The sequence below is a fragment of the Periplaneta americana genome, chromosome 4, assembly GCF_040183065.1.
Source record: "Periplaneta americana isolate PAMFEO1 chromosome 4, P.americana_PAMFEO1_priV1, whole genome shotgun sequence".
Lineage (NCBI taxonomy): Eukaryota > Metazoa > Arthropoda > Insecta > Blattodea > Blattidae > Periplaneta > Periplaneta americana.
In genome coordinates, this window is record NC_091120.1 from 171,777,266 (window position 1) to 171,791,838 (window position 14,573).

Consider the following 14,573-nt stretch of genomic DNA (forward strand, 5'->3'; position numbering starts at 1 on the left):
TCTCAGAATCTGTAGCACCTTTCGAAATAAAAATTAGCTTGCTTAATTAACACTATCTGTACATCATTAAGCACTTTTAATGTTTGTGAAAAATTAATAGTTATTTTTTTAAATTATGAATACTTGTGGAGTCTTTTATTCACTGGAGAGTGTTTACCTGATAAAGTAATTAAAATGTTTTAATGAAACTTTGCATGTGTATGTAGTTCTTCCATGTGAACAACATATTCTAGAATCTTTAATGTAGAATTTACAGTTTATTTAAGAAAATATACTGATTTCGTACAAAAGTGAAGAAATAGAAAATCACCTGTCTTTCATTTGGCACCTTAATTAGCATTAGAAGGATTTTACTGGAAAAGCTACAAATAGACAATAGTCAACAGTGATTCATCTAATAAAAAAAAAAGTACTAGGTTGCTGAATTGTAATTCAACAACTCTACAACTAAGAAAATAATTCTGTAATGGATGTCAACACACTCTAAAAATGCTGGCTATGAAGCAACAACCAACTGATAAAGTAAGGCTGTATGTACAGAACCTCAAATTAGAGCCATAATATTTCTGTCACTACTATTTGGGAAATAATATGAAGACAGTATGAAGGAATCAGCTACCGGGAAATGTATTGTTCATTGTCTGTACTGCATTTTAAAAGAAATTTTCCTTTTTACTGAATACTACTTCCTAATAGAACACCAACGTAAGATTGACATATTTCCAAATTTAAATTGTAGCCTATTCTATGTGAAAAGGATAAAATTATTTACAAAAATCGTCTGACTGTTACGTTTTTCCACTAAGACATCTTGGAAAATACTGGACTGCAAGAAGATTCATTATCAGTTTATTAAACATAGACAACAGGAAGTTAATGGAAAAGGTTGATCACCATTAAATAGAAACATTTTGTTAAAAATAATCACATTTTTAACTTCTGTTGTAGATGCACTTTGAATACTTTAAATTCAGTATTTGTTAACAAGAGGAAGAATGATTTATGCAAAAACAGCAGGAAATGTAGGTCAATTGTAAAACAGTATCAGTAATAATAATTTACATAAAAATATATTACAGTTTAATTTTAGTAGCATTTAAATATAACATTTCGCCATATGTTCATGAATACAATTAAGTTCTTTGTATCATAATTTCAGAATGAATCTGATGACCCTGATAATCCAGTTATCAAAATGCAAACAATCACACACTTGAATAATTTCATGGGAAAAATTGTTCTAGGGCAAGGTATCGAACCCGGGACCTTTGACTGAGCGCACCAACGCTCTACCGACTTAACTATCCAGGAACTCTACTAGGCCCTGGCTCAATTATTCTCCCTTTATCCACATACCTCAGGTGGGTTGGCAGAATGTCAGAGCCCAGCATTGAGTGCACACTTTCTGTGTGACTTAAATTTGTGGTTTTCTGTTAATGAACAGTAATGTGTGTTATACAAATCTGGCTTTCAGGTATAGCTTCCTGTAAAGCTGGCTTGAATTTAAGTCACACAGAAAGTGTGCACTCAATGCTGAGCTCTGATGTTCTGTCAACCCACTTGAGATACGTGGGTAAAAGGGGAATAATTGAGCGGGGCTTAGTGGAATTCCTGGGTAGCTCAGTCGGTAGAGCGTTGGCGTGATCAACCAAAGGTCCTGGGTTCGATACCTAGCCCTGGAACAATTTTTCCCTTGAAATTATTCAAGTCAGCTTTACAGGGAGCTATTCCTGAAAGCCAGATTTGTATAATCACATACTTGTTTAGTTCATGAATTCGATGTTTAAACAATGCACTTAAGGTACGATGCATTTCCACACAAAATGTGCGTCCTTTACTAACAGCTATACGACACTTCCTTCTTTTATATTTTTCAACTTATTCATCTCGGATATTACCACATTCTCAGTTGTTGCAGAAGGCACATTTAATTCAGATATGTCCAAATCAGTAGAGACAGGTTCCTGTAATACTGGTTTAGGAATTTCACTTTCAGATTTTTCTGAGACAGATGGTTCCATCTTTACGATATAGTCACTTAATGGTTCTTTGTGAAGTGGTGAAAGCCCGTCATGAGATTCTGGAAGAGATGATATAGTGTGACACTGTATTGAACTGGGTGTGTTTGAATCGTTAATTGGTAATTTAGTTTTAGTGGCTAAATTCTCTTCATTGTCACTGACTTCTTCCTCTGATTCAGCTTCTGATGATTCGTTCATTTTGTCCACGTTTTTATTTACATTTTTGTGCTCACAGTCTGTTACCGTTTTAGATTTTGCATCACTGTATTCCTGTACGTAATTTGTTTTTATTCCTTGTCCCTCATTTTTCTGATTATCAATCTCTACCACTTCTTGTCCCACATTTGATTGAGATGCATTGGCGTCTTCTGATTTTTCTTCTCTCTTGTCAACTTCAGTATCATCCTCATTTGAAGTTGTTTCAAAACTCGTGTTTATTCTGCATGCTGAAGTAGGATCACCATGTGATGTGAATCTTCTTTGAGTTACAAGCTCTTTAACTCTTGTAGCTACATGGTGTTTTTTATGATCCTGAAATATAGAATGGAATTAGAATTAGACTATTTTTATTTATTTATGTAACTAGCTAGCTAGCTAGTGAGTACAAATTCAAATTATAAAACAAAAATGTTTCTAGCCACTAGTAACCTTAAGAGTCAAGCTCGTGTATAGTGTGGTCTTAGTCAATAATATAACATAAAATTTACAAGGACACTTTACTAAATACAATAAGTAACTTAATTCAAACCAATAAATAACACACAATAGCAAGAAAAAAAGAAGAAGAAGAGAAAAAGAGAGAAAAAACACATTTAATATAAATTGACAATTAGACAGAAGCCAGTGATATTCAATAAAAACATGAATATAGTCGACAGAAATAAAGGGTAAAAAATACACATATTTGTTAATATTATATATCATGAATAAATTTATAAATTTCTTTTTTTCTAAAAGCTTCAATTTTAAAATATTTCAAATTAGAAAAATGGTTTGTAATTTTATTATAAAGTCTTGGGCCGAAACTAGCACCATGTTTAAGAGCTGCACTTGTATGACATTTAGGCTCAATTAATGGGATAGTAGACTTTTGTCTTCGAGTACGATATTCATGTCGATTAGATTTATGTTTTATTTGATTTCTGTGGTAGTAAGTTAGTAAACTATATTTATAAATTTCTTCAGTAGTTAATACTTTAAAATCTGTATAAATTAAATTTGTTGGGTAATTCATATTTTTGGTTAGGCAAATTTTTATTAATCTTCTGTGTAATAAAATTAATGGATTAAGTACAGATGATGCTACTCCACCCCAATTTATTATACCATATTGTATTAATGATTGTATTGTATTATTACTGAAGTATCAGTAGTTGTACTGTATTAAATTTTTACGATCAATAAATGTAATGTTGGGTTGTAACAATGTTCTCTCTTCTGTAATATTGTAAGTTCTATTCGAACACAAAAAAATGTAGGAGGAGATGGGACTTCCTGTTCACATATAAGGATATTTTAAGTCTATATTGTATTATTATTATTATTATTATTATTATTATTATTATTATTATTATTATTATTATTATTATTATTATTTCTATTGTTATTATTATTTCTATTGTTATTATTATTATTATTATTATTATTATTATTATTATTATTATTATTATTATTATTATTATTATCGATGTTACTTAATGTCCCTTTTAATTACTGTGGCACCAAAGACTTGCGATTTTGTGGTACCATAATAGCTCATTCTAGCTTGCCAGATAGGTAGATACTTCACAAATACATTAAAAAAGCAACAGACATACATTATTTCAGGGGAAAGTTTCATTCTCCAGTTGGAAATTAACACAGAAATGCAGGAATTAGGAAAAAAAATTCATAAATGGGGAAATATCCCAGCCTCCTTAATTCGAACATTGCTTGCCATTGGATTCTTATCATGGCTCCTTTCGGAAGTGAAATAAAGACGAGAAGTCTATATTATAAATTTATGGTATTTGGAAAGGGACCATTAAAGTTAATGGCCATTTCTTCGTCGAATTACAAACGTATTTGAAGACATAGTATCTATACCATTTCATTTATCTTATAATCTTACTTAGAAAATAATAAAAACAAGATTACATTTCGTGTTTATCATTCCCAGTTGAATTCACGCGTAGAATATGATCTAATTTTATCAAGCAGTTCAGGAGAAATGGCTTTACACATATGGGCAAACAGAGAATGTACCAGAAACTGTTTCAGTACCAGAAATTCTTAAAATCTGTTTTTTTCTTAAAACTTTAGAAATGCATTTTATTGCACCATCATCATGCATTCTCTTTTTAAAAATAAAAGGTATCCATCCTCTTTGCACGCCATGAAGATAGAAAGAACTCCAGGCTTTCATGACCTCGGCACTAGAATGAGGCGGTATGGTTGGCACCAACCACCTTTTACCTCCGGAAATGATCCAGTGCTCAATTTAATAGGAGACTGAATGGACTTCAGGACCATTTTGGAAGTTTGAGCAAATGAGAAAAAACCTGGGAAAGTTTGAGCAATGAGAAAAATCCCAGCACTACACAGGAGTGAACCTGGGACCTTCAAGTCAGTCGCTCTACCAACTGAGCTACCCAGCCACCTTTCTTTCTCTTTATCTTCATACAATAAGCAAATAAGACATGCAAAATGAAAAATTATCAAAAGTTACTTGCACAGACTCAGTTGCATTAACTTGGCTTTTGTAATAATAATAGTAATGTATTCCCGTCTCATGTTTCACTAAAGAAAAGTAAAAGCTAACTCTTAATGCATTTACCACAGAATTGATGCACAAAAGGAAGCAGTTTGCTAATGAAAATCGTTACAGATCAGTTCACATGTTTGTTCACTCTTTTTTAATTACATTCTTTTAATATTCATATATAACTAAAGAACTGTGAAATCATTTAAATACACAACTATTTCGCTGTGTTAATGTTAAACTATGTTGGTGTTTTTCCTTAATAGACTAGTTTCGGTGTAGTGTGCATCATCTTATAAATTCTTGTGTAGTCCTGCGCTGTCTTCCAGTTTCGTCTTGTCTCAGTAGGTGTGTTCATGATTGGTAATTACACCCTCTTCGATACAGCATTACCAATCATAAACACACCCCACCAAGACAACAGGAAACCAGAAGAAAGCGCGGGAATTCACAAGAATTCAGAAGATGATGAACACCACATCTATTACTACTATTGGGTAGAAAACAAATATTATAAATTCAAGGGATCAGGTCTTTTGAAGGAGAAGTGCAACATGGTGTCCCACAGGGTTCCATCTTAGGACCTTTCTTATTCCTAATTATTGTAAATGATTTAAGTTACAACATTATGGCCAAATCAACATTATATGCAGATGACACTTCTTTCATAACATGTTCGACTAGTGCAGCAGAATTGCGTCAGCTAACCTCAAATACAGTTGTGGAAGCAGCAGAATGGTTCAGAGCAAATAAGTTAATTTTGAACGAGGAGAAGACTCAAAAATTAATTTTGACATCGAAAAAAGAAGAAGGGTCTGAAGAAAAGACAGTAAAATTACTTGGTATCCATCTTGATACAAAACTAATCTGGAATTGCCACATTGAATATATCTCTCGGAGACTGTCCAGAGTCCTGTACCTCTTAAGAGTAATTAGAGATAAAATACCCGGGCAGTACCTAAGAAGTGTTTATTTTGCTTTTTTTCATAGCATATTGAAGTATGGAATCCTGGTGTGGGGAAACAGCAATAAACTTATGGAAGTCCTACTGATTCACAAGAAAGCAATAAGAATTATCACAGATGTACCAAGCAAAGCACATTGTAAACCACTGTTCAGTCCACACCTGTGGAGTAACGGTCAGCGCATCTAGCCACGAAACCAGGTGGCCCGGGTTCGAATCCCGGTCGGGGCAAGTTACCTGGTTGAGGTTTTTTCCGGGGTTTTCCCTCAACCCAATACGAGCAAATGCTGGGTAACTTTCGGTGATGGACCCCGGACTCATTTCACCGGCATTATCACTTTCATTTCATTCAGACGCTAAATAACCTAGATGTTGATGAAGTGTCGTAAAATAACCCAATAAAAAAAAAACACTGTTCATACAGGAGTCCATCTTAACAGTTGTTAATGAATATTTTCTGGAACTCCTTCTGTACATCAAGAAAAATGAAAAATCGTTATGACTTCACCAGTAGGATGGATAAACATGAGTATAATACTCGGAATAAAGAAAAACTGGACATACCATTTTGCAGACTATCCAAAGTTAAAAGTAGTCCTAACATGTTGAGCTGTAGAATGTTCAACATGTTACCACAGGAAGTGTCACTTGACATATTCAAAGTCAAAGTGAAAACGTGGCTTCTTAGAAACCCATTCTGTTCTGTGCAAGAATATTTTGAATTAGAAAATCAAGCTGTAGATATTTTTTAGGTTTCTTTCTCTGAATTTTATTATTATTTTGTAATATGTTAGGAAATTCTCATAAATTGTTAAGTTAATTCTTGTTTTATTGTATGTAAACGGAGCAAATCAAATAATATTTGTGATCAGTGTGTTACAATTTTCATCTAGATATTAGCCTATTTTTGATAATCTTGACTCTCAATTGTAAACTCTAAGGAGTATTTGTGATCATTTTGTTTTATGTTTAGTGTTGTAATAGAATACTGGTAATTTTCATTTTTGCACGATAATTTCACACGTGTAATTTGACAATGTCATTAGCTTTTGCTATAACGACAGCTAATAAATACTATACTATACTATACTAAACCAGCCACTTAAGATAAAATACCAACATAGTTTAACATTAACACAATGAAGTACCAGTAGTTGTTTATTTAAGTAATGCTTACTGTTCTTTAGTCATACATTTCTAGCAATGGCTGCAGAATCTGATTGGTATAGCTCTGATCATGAAGTTTTACCTTGGAATGTTGGTGGCTATGGTTGTGGGAGTGGTGATTATGGCTGTTGCCTCCTATTGTGACTTTTACCAGCTCTTGGTCGTTGTGTGAGCAGCAGTGTCGACTGTGGCAGCCCAATTCACGACACTGGACCAGGCAGTGATTTGCATGGATACTCGGAAGTTCCATTAAACTACTTCTGTTGTCCATCTGAAACAAAGAATACTGTACAGATTATGAATATGATTTTGTTAGAATTTATGTTCAGAACTTTCATAAATAAAGATAAATTGATAGTTATATTGATTGGTTTCGAACTTGAAATTTGAATTAATATTACTTGTTTATTTTTCTTTCCCATCGAAAGAGCACTGATGAATTTAAGGGGTGGTCAAGAAGGCAGAGATACCAGCTGTTACGGATTTTCCGTTGTAACAGATTCCCCTCCCCCCCAAAGGGAAAAATATTACATGAAAGTAAAATGTTACGGTGTTTATATATAATTTCTACCGAAAAGAGAAAATAAAATCTGTAAAGAAATTTCCAATTGACACTGAATTTATTAAGCATGCAGAAGTTGTGAATATTTCACACAGAAAAAAGTATTTCATATTCTTCTCTTGAATATTTTATTAAAACATTCCCAGATTTGATCAATGAAGGTCAACATGATAGACTTGGAAGAGGAATATTAAGCTTACCAATACAATAAGATTACAAGATTTAATTTACACAAATAAGGCCAAATTCAACAGTGTTCATAAATGAGATATTAAGCTTAATATCTCATTTATTTGGCCTTACTTGTATAAATTCAATTATGGTGGCTAGTGAAGAAGAAAATTTGGTCAACCAGTAACAAAAAGTGTTCATACAACTGTAATAAATTATTTCTTTGTATGCTTAATAAGATTACAAGACTTTTTTTTCTTTTTTTTTTACAATTTTCGGGGACAGATATCGAAATATGAAAAACTACTTTTAATATTTCTGTTGCTTTCCAATGACTTGTGTTCTTTTACACAATTTAAATGCACTGTTTGTGATTAAAGTGATTACGATATCTATGTATGTTGTGTCTCTACTAATGATCTTGTTCCTAAATAAAATACAACAATTTTAATTTTCTGTGGTGTATGGTAGTGCTGTCATGGAGGCCATACGGGACCATACATCATATGAATTAATCGTATGGGGAAAAGAAAATTTTGTCTGTACGGAGCCACACGGCGTATGGGTGCTGGAGATCTGTACAGATCTTAGATCTTGTCTTGCTGTTACTACTGTAATTTGTTTAATGTTCATAAACAAAAATTGTCTACCTCTGCAGCACTGGAATCCAGAATTATATAAAATAATGGTTGAAAAACAAGAAGTGCTGCAAATACACACTCCCAAGATTCACCGAGACAAGTATGCATCTATTGTGAGGCTACATAGTATATTCTTTAAATCAAACTTCTTGCACAATTAAAATGTAAAGCAAAACAATTTCTTTATTTATTCTTTAATATTTAAAAAAAATCATTAAATGACAGTCGGAGAGATAGAGAGAGGAGAGTAAAATATATTTAAAGGAAGAAAACAAGGGGTGGGGTGTATGGCCAAGAAAAAAATTACCATGACAGCACTGGTATATGGTATCTAGTTAAAATCATTGTCAAATATTCTCGCAAACTTGCACAATTACCTTTAAAAAAACGTATCTGTACCAAATTTGCGACACACCCCGAGATGTAGATGGAAGGATAATATTAAAATGAATTTGAAGGAGATGGGATATGATGGTAGGGACTGGATTAATCTTATTCAGGATAGGAACTGATGGTGGACTTATATAAGGGCAACAATGAACTTTCGGGTTTTCTAAAAACCATTTGTAAGTAATCGTTATTATTATTATTATTATTATTATTATTATTATTATTATTATTATAAAACGTCCTGGTACTATTATATTCACGAGTACACCTCTGTTCTTATATTATTATAACAGTTTTGTTTATTCTTGATTACACTCTTTTTAACACCTTAGCTATAGCTGGTGAACTATTAAGTTATTTAAGTTAAATAAGTAACAAGTTTCCTGTGTTAGTATGTAAATTGTGGTGTTATTTTACTTGACTGACTGATTTAGATGTAATTTCCATCATTCATAGGATGATGAAAATACACCATAATTTAAATATTAACATTTATAGGACGATGAAAATTACATCGAAACTAGTCATTCAGGTAAAATAACATCACAATTTAAATATTGACACAGTTAAGTTGTGCACATGATAACCATTTGCAGGCAAATGTGTATATGACGTACATATTCATGTTTACATATGGATTCACTCTTTGAATATTTGATACCATTAAGATACATTGTAATCTAACATATTTTAGATTAGATTAGATCTTTATTAGCCGAATAGAATTACAAGCATTCATGGCGTCGTCAGTACACAAGAAAAATGACATAACATACAATATAATACAAAAATAGACTTAATTCTAAATAAATTTAACAGTTTAATATTAAGTGACATGCAAAAAAAAAAGAGAAAAAAAGAAAAACATATATATATATATATATATATATATATATATATATATATATATAGGACAAGCTTGATCTTCAGTAGGCCTATAGTCAAGGATTGTAATGAACTGGAGTGGACCGGAACAGTTTATGAATATCAGGAACCTTTCTGTTCCTTTTCGTAAGAAGTGGTATTAATTAGATAGATATGCCATTAATCATTAAGCAAATTAACTATATGACAATATTTTTCACTTGCATAGCTCAAGTTTATTTTGAAAAAGTCATCAAAGAAAATTATTCAGGTTGTCTGCATTTTACTCAATCGATTTTTTCGATTGAAGGAAGTAACTACCGTTACTGTCTGTGTGAATTTCATAAAGGGATTAACATTTCCGAAGACGTCCGACATTTTTATATTAATGTGTAAGAACTTATATGAATATTTCAGTCTTAGTTATTACAAATACTCAGCGTCTTCTCACTAGTCATTTAATTATGTTGTTGATAATGTTATCAACATCACCTTGTCCACCAAAAATAAGAGTGTTCCGGTTCGTGAAAATGTCCATTTCTAGCCCTGAATATAGTTACACCATACCTTGAAGAATTCTGGCTGAATGGTGACTTGCGTGATACCTTGATCATGAAAGAACTCTGTCACATCTTTTGTAATGCGCACATAATCCTGAAAAATAAATGTGCAGTAAAAATTATGTAGGATAGTGTGGGTTGAGTGTGTGTTTGTTATTCTTAGGTAGTAATATTGACGTATTTCCTACTTATACCAATTAGATATACCACATGTTCTTCACAATTTGACAGAAAATCGGCGTGTCTGTAATTTATTGAATATGCCAAACACATCATAAACACTGCCCAAAAACACAGAATTCTTGGAATATATAACGACAAAGGATGTCTACATGAAGTGCAAGAGGTTATAGAAGAATAACAGACTTTGGGCCTATATCTTAGCGCATGAAAAATGCGCAAATCATATTCTTGATACAAGAGTCTTTATAGGCTGTGATAATAAGTTCTAATCACTTCTTACTTATTATAAAAAAACTGTTCCAGGTACCGGTATATGAAAAAGAAATTAAAATCGAACAGTTATAAGAATAAGATCAATTGACCTTTAAAGTTGGCTTACTACAGGAAGAATATATTAGAAACATTTATAATATCAAAACCACCCATAATTTCACTCAGTAATGAATTTAGGAATAATATTCTGGAGAAATTCTACAGATAGTAACAGTATCTATATTCCTATTAAAAAAAAGTAATTAGAATAATAGTAGGTGCCAAATCTAGGGAATCATGTTGGACCATTTAAAAAATAAACTACAAATAATGCCCATGGCTTGTCATTATATTTTCTCATTAATAAACTTCCTCACATATAATCGTGAAAACTTTGTAACTAATTCAACAGTTCATAGCATAAATACTAGCCAAAAAAATTACTTTCATACTCCATCGGCAAGTCTATCGTGCTATTGAAAAGAAGTGCGTTATATGGCAGAAATTTTTTTAATAGCCTCCTATTGATATAAAAAATCAAACTCAAAACATAAGATTATTTAAGGCCAAATTAAAGTAGTACCTAATTTCTCACGGCTTCTATTCTGTAGGTGAATGTATGACATTCAATAACGTTGCATGAATATTTCTGTCTTGTATTAAGTATCGATACTAACCCCTTGTATTGTATTGGTATATATTGTAAAACTCTTCTGTATATATTTCAACTAGAATGTGCCTATAGTTAAGACTTCGTAATAGGGCCTACTATTAAGATTTTATTGACATGTTGTTCCATATTCTAGCCAGGGCTGGGCAAAATACTGACATCCAAGTATTTCAAATACAAATACAAAATACTTCAAATAATTGTATTTGAAATACAAATACAAAATACTTTTAAAAAATTAACCAAAATACATTTGTATTTCAAATACTGTACTCAAAACACATTTGTATTTCAAATATTCGATAAAATATATAGGCCTAAAGAAATAAGAATATTACTGAAAATCTAAAATATTATATTAACATTAAAAGTATTTTTACCTCGAAGTTTTATATAAACACTGTAACTGAACTTCTTTCTTTTCCCAGTCAGCAATGAAATTATGCTACATATGAATAATTGCTTCTCCCTTTCAAAATAACCAGTTCCTCAAATGTTCATAAGATAAGGATCCCCTTGCTTGTGAATGAATAAATCCTGTAAAACAGAACAGTCTTTTTACAGGCGTAGAGGAACACAAACTTGTATTATATTTATAAAAGCTTGTTTCACTGTTGGTAATTCTCTAGAGTGTCCCTTTGCCATTGAAGAATTGTATGAGCTCATACTCCACAGCAGACAAGTTCTTTTTTTCTTTTTGCTTTTCAAAGTCTGTTTTACTTGAGTTGAAAACATAAAAATTGTTTTCATTGTCTGAACTGACCAAAGATGTAACAGACAACTGCTCAGCTGATTTCACACACATATTCTGTGTCCTCTTCTTATCACTTAGTGAGGAAATGTCAGATATCCATCTCATCTTCAATGATGGGTGGAGCAAGCTGCCAAAATAGCTCAATTTTCTTCTGGGATCAGATCAAACATCGCTTTAAATCTTGATGAAAGTGAACTTATTAGGATTGGAGTTACTGGAATAGATGGCGTAGATTACTAGGTAACAGAATATGTAATCTGTTTTTAAGGGAAATTAATGTGGACAAAAATTGGCCGTAATAGCACGTCTTCTCATTTGCATTAAATTAAAGGCTACGGCAATGGGTTTCAGAACTGCACAATATTCTTCAAGGTACTGAAACTCAACATCTTTGAAGGTTGGCAATCCCAGCTTTTCACATATACTGTTTATGTCATGTTTGAATTGCAATATTTGAGAGATTGAGTCATAAAGAGAATTCCATCGAGTTGGGCAAGGAAACTTTAATGAATATTTCAAGACATCTGATATAATTTCTGAGTATTTGTGTCTCCTAGACGCATTCCAATATGCTAAACACTTAGGAAGTGTTGGGTGATGGATCCTTGATGCTGTTGGAGATTTCTTCATGGCATTAAGGAAATCAGTTGTGGCAAGAAAACTAAGTGTATGGCTAGCACAACTGAAAACAAAAATTCATTCTTCAAATGAAATCCAAAACTTGAAGCACAAGAAGAAGAAAAAAGTATTTTGAGTATTTGAAATACAAAATACATCAATCTTATGTATTTAAATACAAAATACTTTCGAAAATCCTTACAAATTACAAAATACAAAATACAAATGTATTTCAAATACGTATTTGAAATACATGTATTTCAAATACTGCCCAGCCCTGATTCTAGCTGTAAGGCGATGTACAAATACAGTACTATGGAATGTAAATAAATACAATATAATACAATACCTACAATAATATAAATCGAGTGTGAAAAGATATAAAGTATACACTAATACAGTCTACAACTGAAACATTTGGAACAAGAAATAAAAATTACATTAGAAAAGGATTAAAGATTTGAAAAAAGATATAGTTCAGCTTAAAAGCAATAAGAAATAATGCATATATAAAGTACCAGTACCGACATCTGAACTTGAAAACAGATGAAAGTTTGTCTACAAGTAGATAACTGATATTGTTCGTAAAGAAGTTCGTAACATTGAAAAAATTACATGGGAAAAATATATTTCGGATTTGGAACATGATGTACATGACAGACAAGAGAGAGAATACAAAATACAACACCTTAACAAAGAAGGCAAAGATAATTTAAAACTAAACCCGGTAACAGAAAAAAATGGTAATATATTTTCAAAATCTATGGACAGAAAAAAAAAAAAGAGGAATAAACAATCCCAACACTAACAGACGAATATGTAGACCCAATTACTTTTGAAGAATTCATGTCTACTATTAAATATATGAATAAGAATTTTCCAGGCACTAATAATTTAAATAAATTTGCCTCTATTAATTAAAATACCAACTATTAGACTTGTTGAATATATGTTGGGAAATTGGTCATATACCAGAGGAAATTAGCGCAAATATATCCATTTATAAAAAATGCAATCAAGAATAATGTAACAATTATAGGGGAATGAGTAAGTATTTTAAAAACGTGTTATAAAATATGTTCATCTAAAAAAACTGTTTTACTGCTATAACAGAAAACCTAATTTGAGAGGCCAAAATGAATTTAGAAAAGGTAGATGCTGTGCAGGTTGTATGTTTATTATTAACCAGACAATAGGAAAACAGCGAATATAAATTGCCAATATTCATGGGATTTATAGATTTCGAGAAAGCATTTATTTATTTATTTATTTATTTATTCATTCATTCATTCATTCATTCATTCATTCATTCATTCATTCATTCATTCATTCATTCATTCATTCATTCATTCATTCATTCATTCATTCATTCATTCATTCATTTCCTGGATGCCCTCGGTATTCTTGGAAATTCAATGATTTCCCAAATATCGGAAATTTTTACGAACAACAGTCAAAGACAAAGTCTAGATTTTCAGCGGCTTCTAAGTAAAGTCACGATTGAAGTTTACTTTCGTGAAAGTGTCGAGTGTGAATAGGAAAATGGTGACTTTGTACTTTCCCAAGTCAACTTTGGTCCAAAGTCTCGTTTAATGAATGTGACCCTTAATCCCTAATCTTCCCCAAAAGTTGTTGTTGTTTTCTAATGCCAGGCGTTTGACAATAAAGTCATTTGACCTCTTGCACTCCAATATTTTTCAAAGATATTATCATGGTCAGCCACTGAAGCACAGATTTTGAGGTGTTCCGAATCCATTTCTTGGTTTGAGTTGCACAATGGGCAGTTAGGGGACTGATATATTCCAATTCTATGCAGGTGTTTGGCCAAACAATCATGGCCTGTTGCCAATCTAAATGTAGCTACAGACGATTTTCGTGGTAAATCGGGAATTAACTGTGGATTATGATGCAGAGAGTTCCATTTTTTCCCTTGAGATTGTGCTATCAAATTTTGTTTGTTGAAGTCTAAGTATGTAGATTTAATAAATCTTTTCACAGAGTAATATGTAGATTTAG

At 31.9% G+C, this 14,573-nt stretch overlaps 1 protein-coding gene and 1 non-coding gene across 5 annotated transcripts in view; one reads left to right on the top strand and one right to left on the bottom strand.

The window, feature by feature from the left end:
- Positions 1-1,054: 1,054 nt before the first annotated feature.
- Positions 1,055-14,573, bottom strand: part of ZnT77C (Zinc transporter 77C) — a 202,416-nt gene continuing 188,897 nt past the window's right edge. For all 4 annotated transcript variants that reach the window (XM_069824329.1, XM_069824328.1, XM_069824327.1 and 1 more), the window contains 3 exons: positions 10,088-10,174; positions 6,975-7,163; positions 1,055-2,552 (listed from right to left, as the gene is read on the bottom strand). In XM_069824329.1, coding sequence (XP_069680430.1) covers positions 1,845-2,552; positions 6,975-7,163; positions 10,088-10,174 — 984 coding nt within the window. In that variant the 3' untranslated portion in view covers positions 1,055-1,844. The remainder of the gene's footprint in view (positions 2,553-6,974; positions 7,164-10,087; positions 10,175-14,573) is intronic.
- On the top strand, positions 1,610-1,682 carry TRNAI-GAU (transfer RNA isoleucine (anticodon GAU)). The gene has a single exon. It is a non-coding gene; the product is annotated as a tRNA-Ile (tRNA).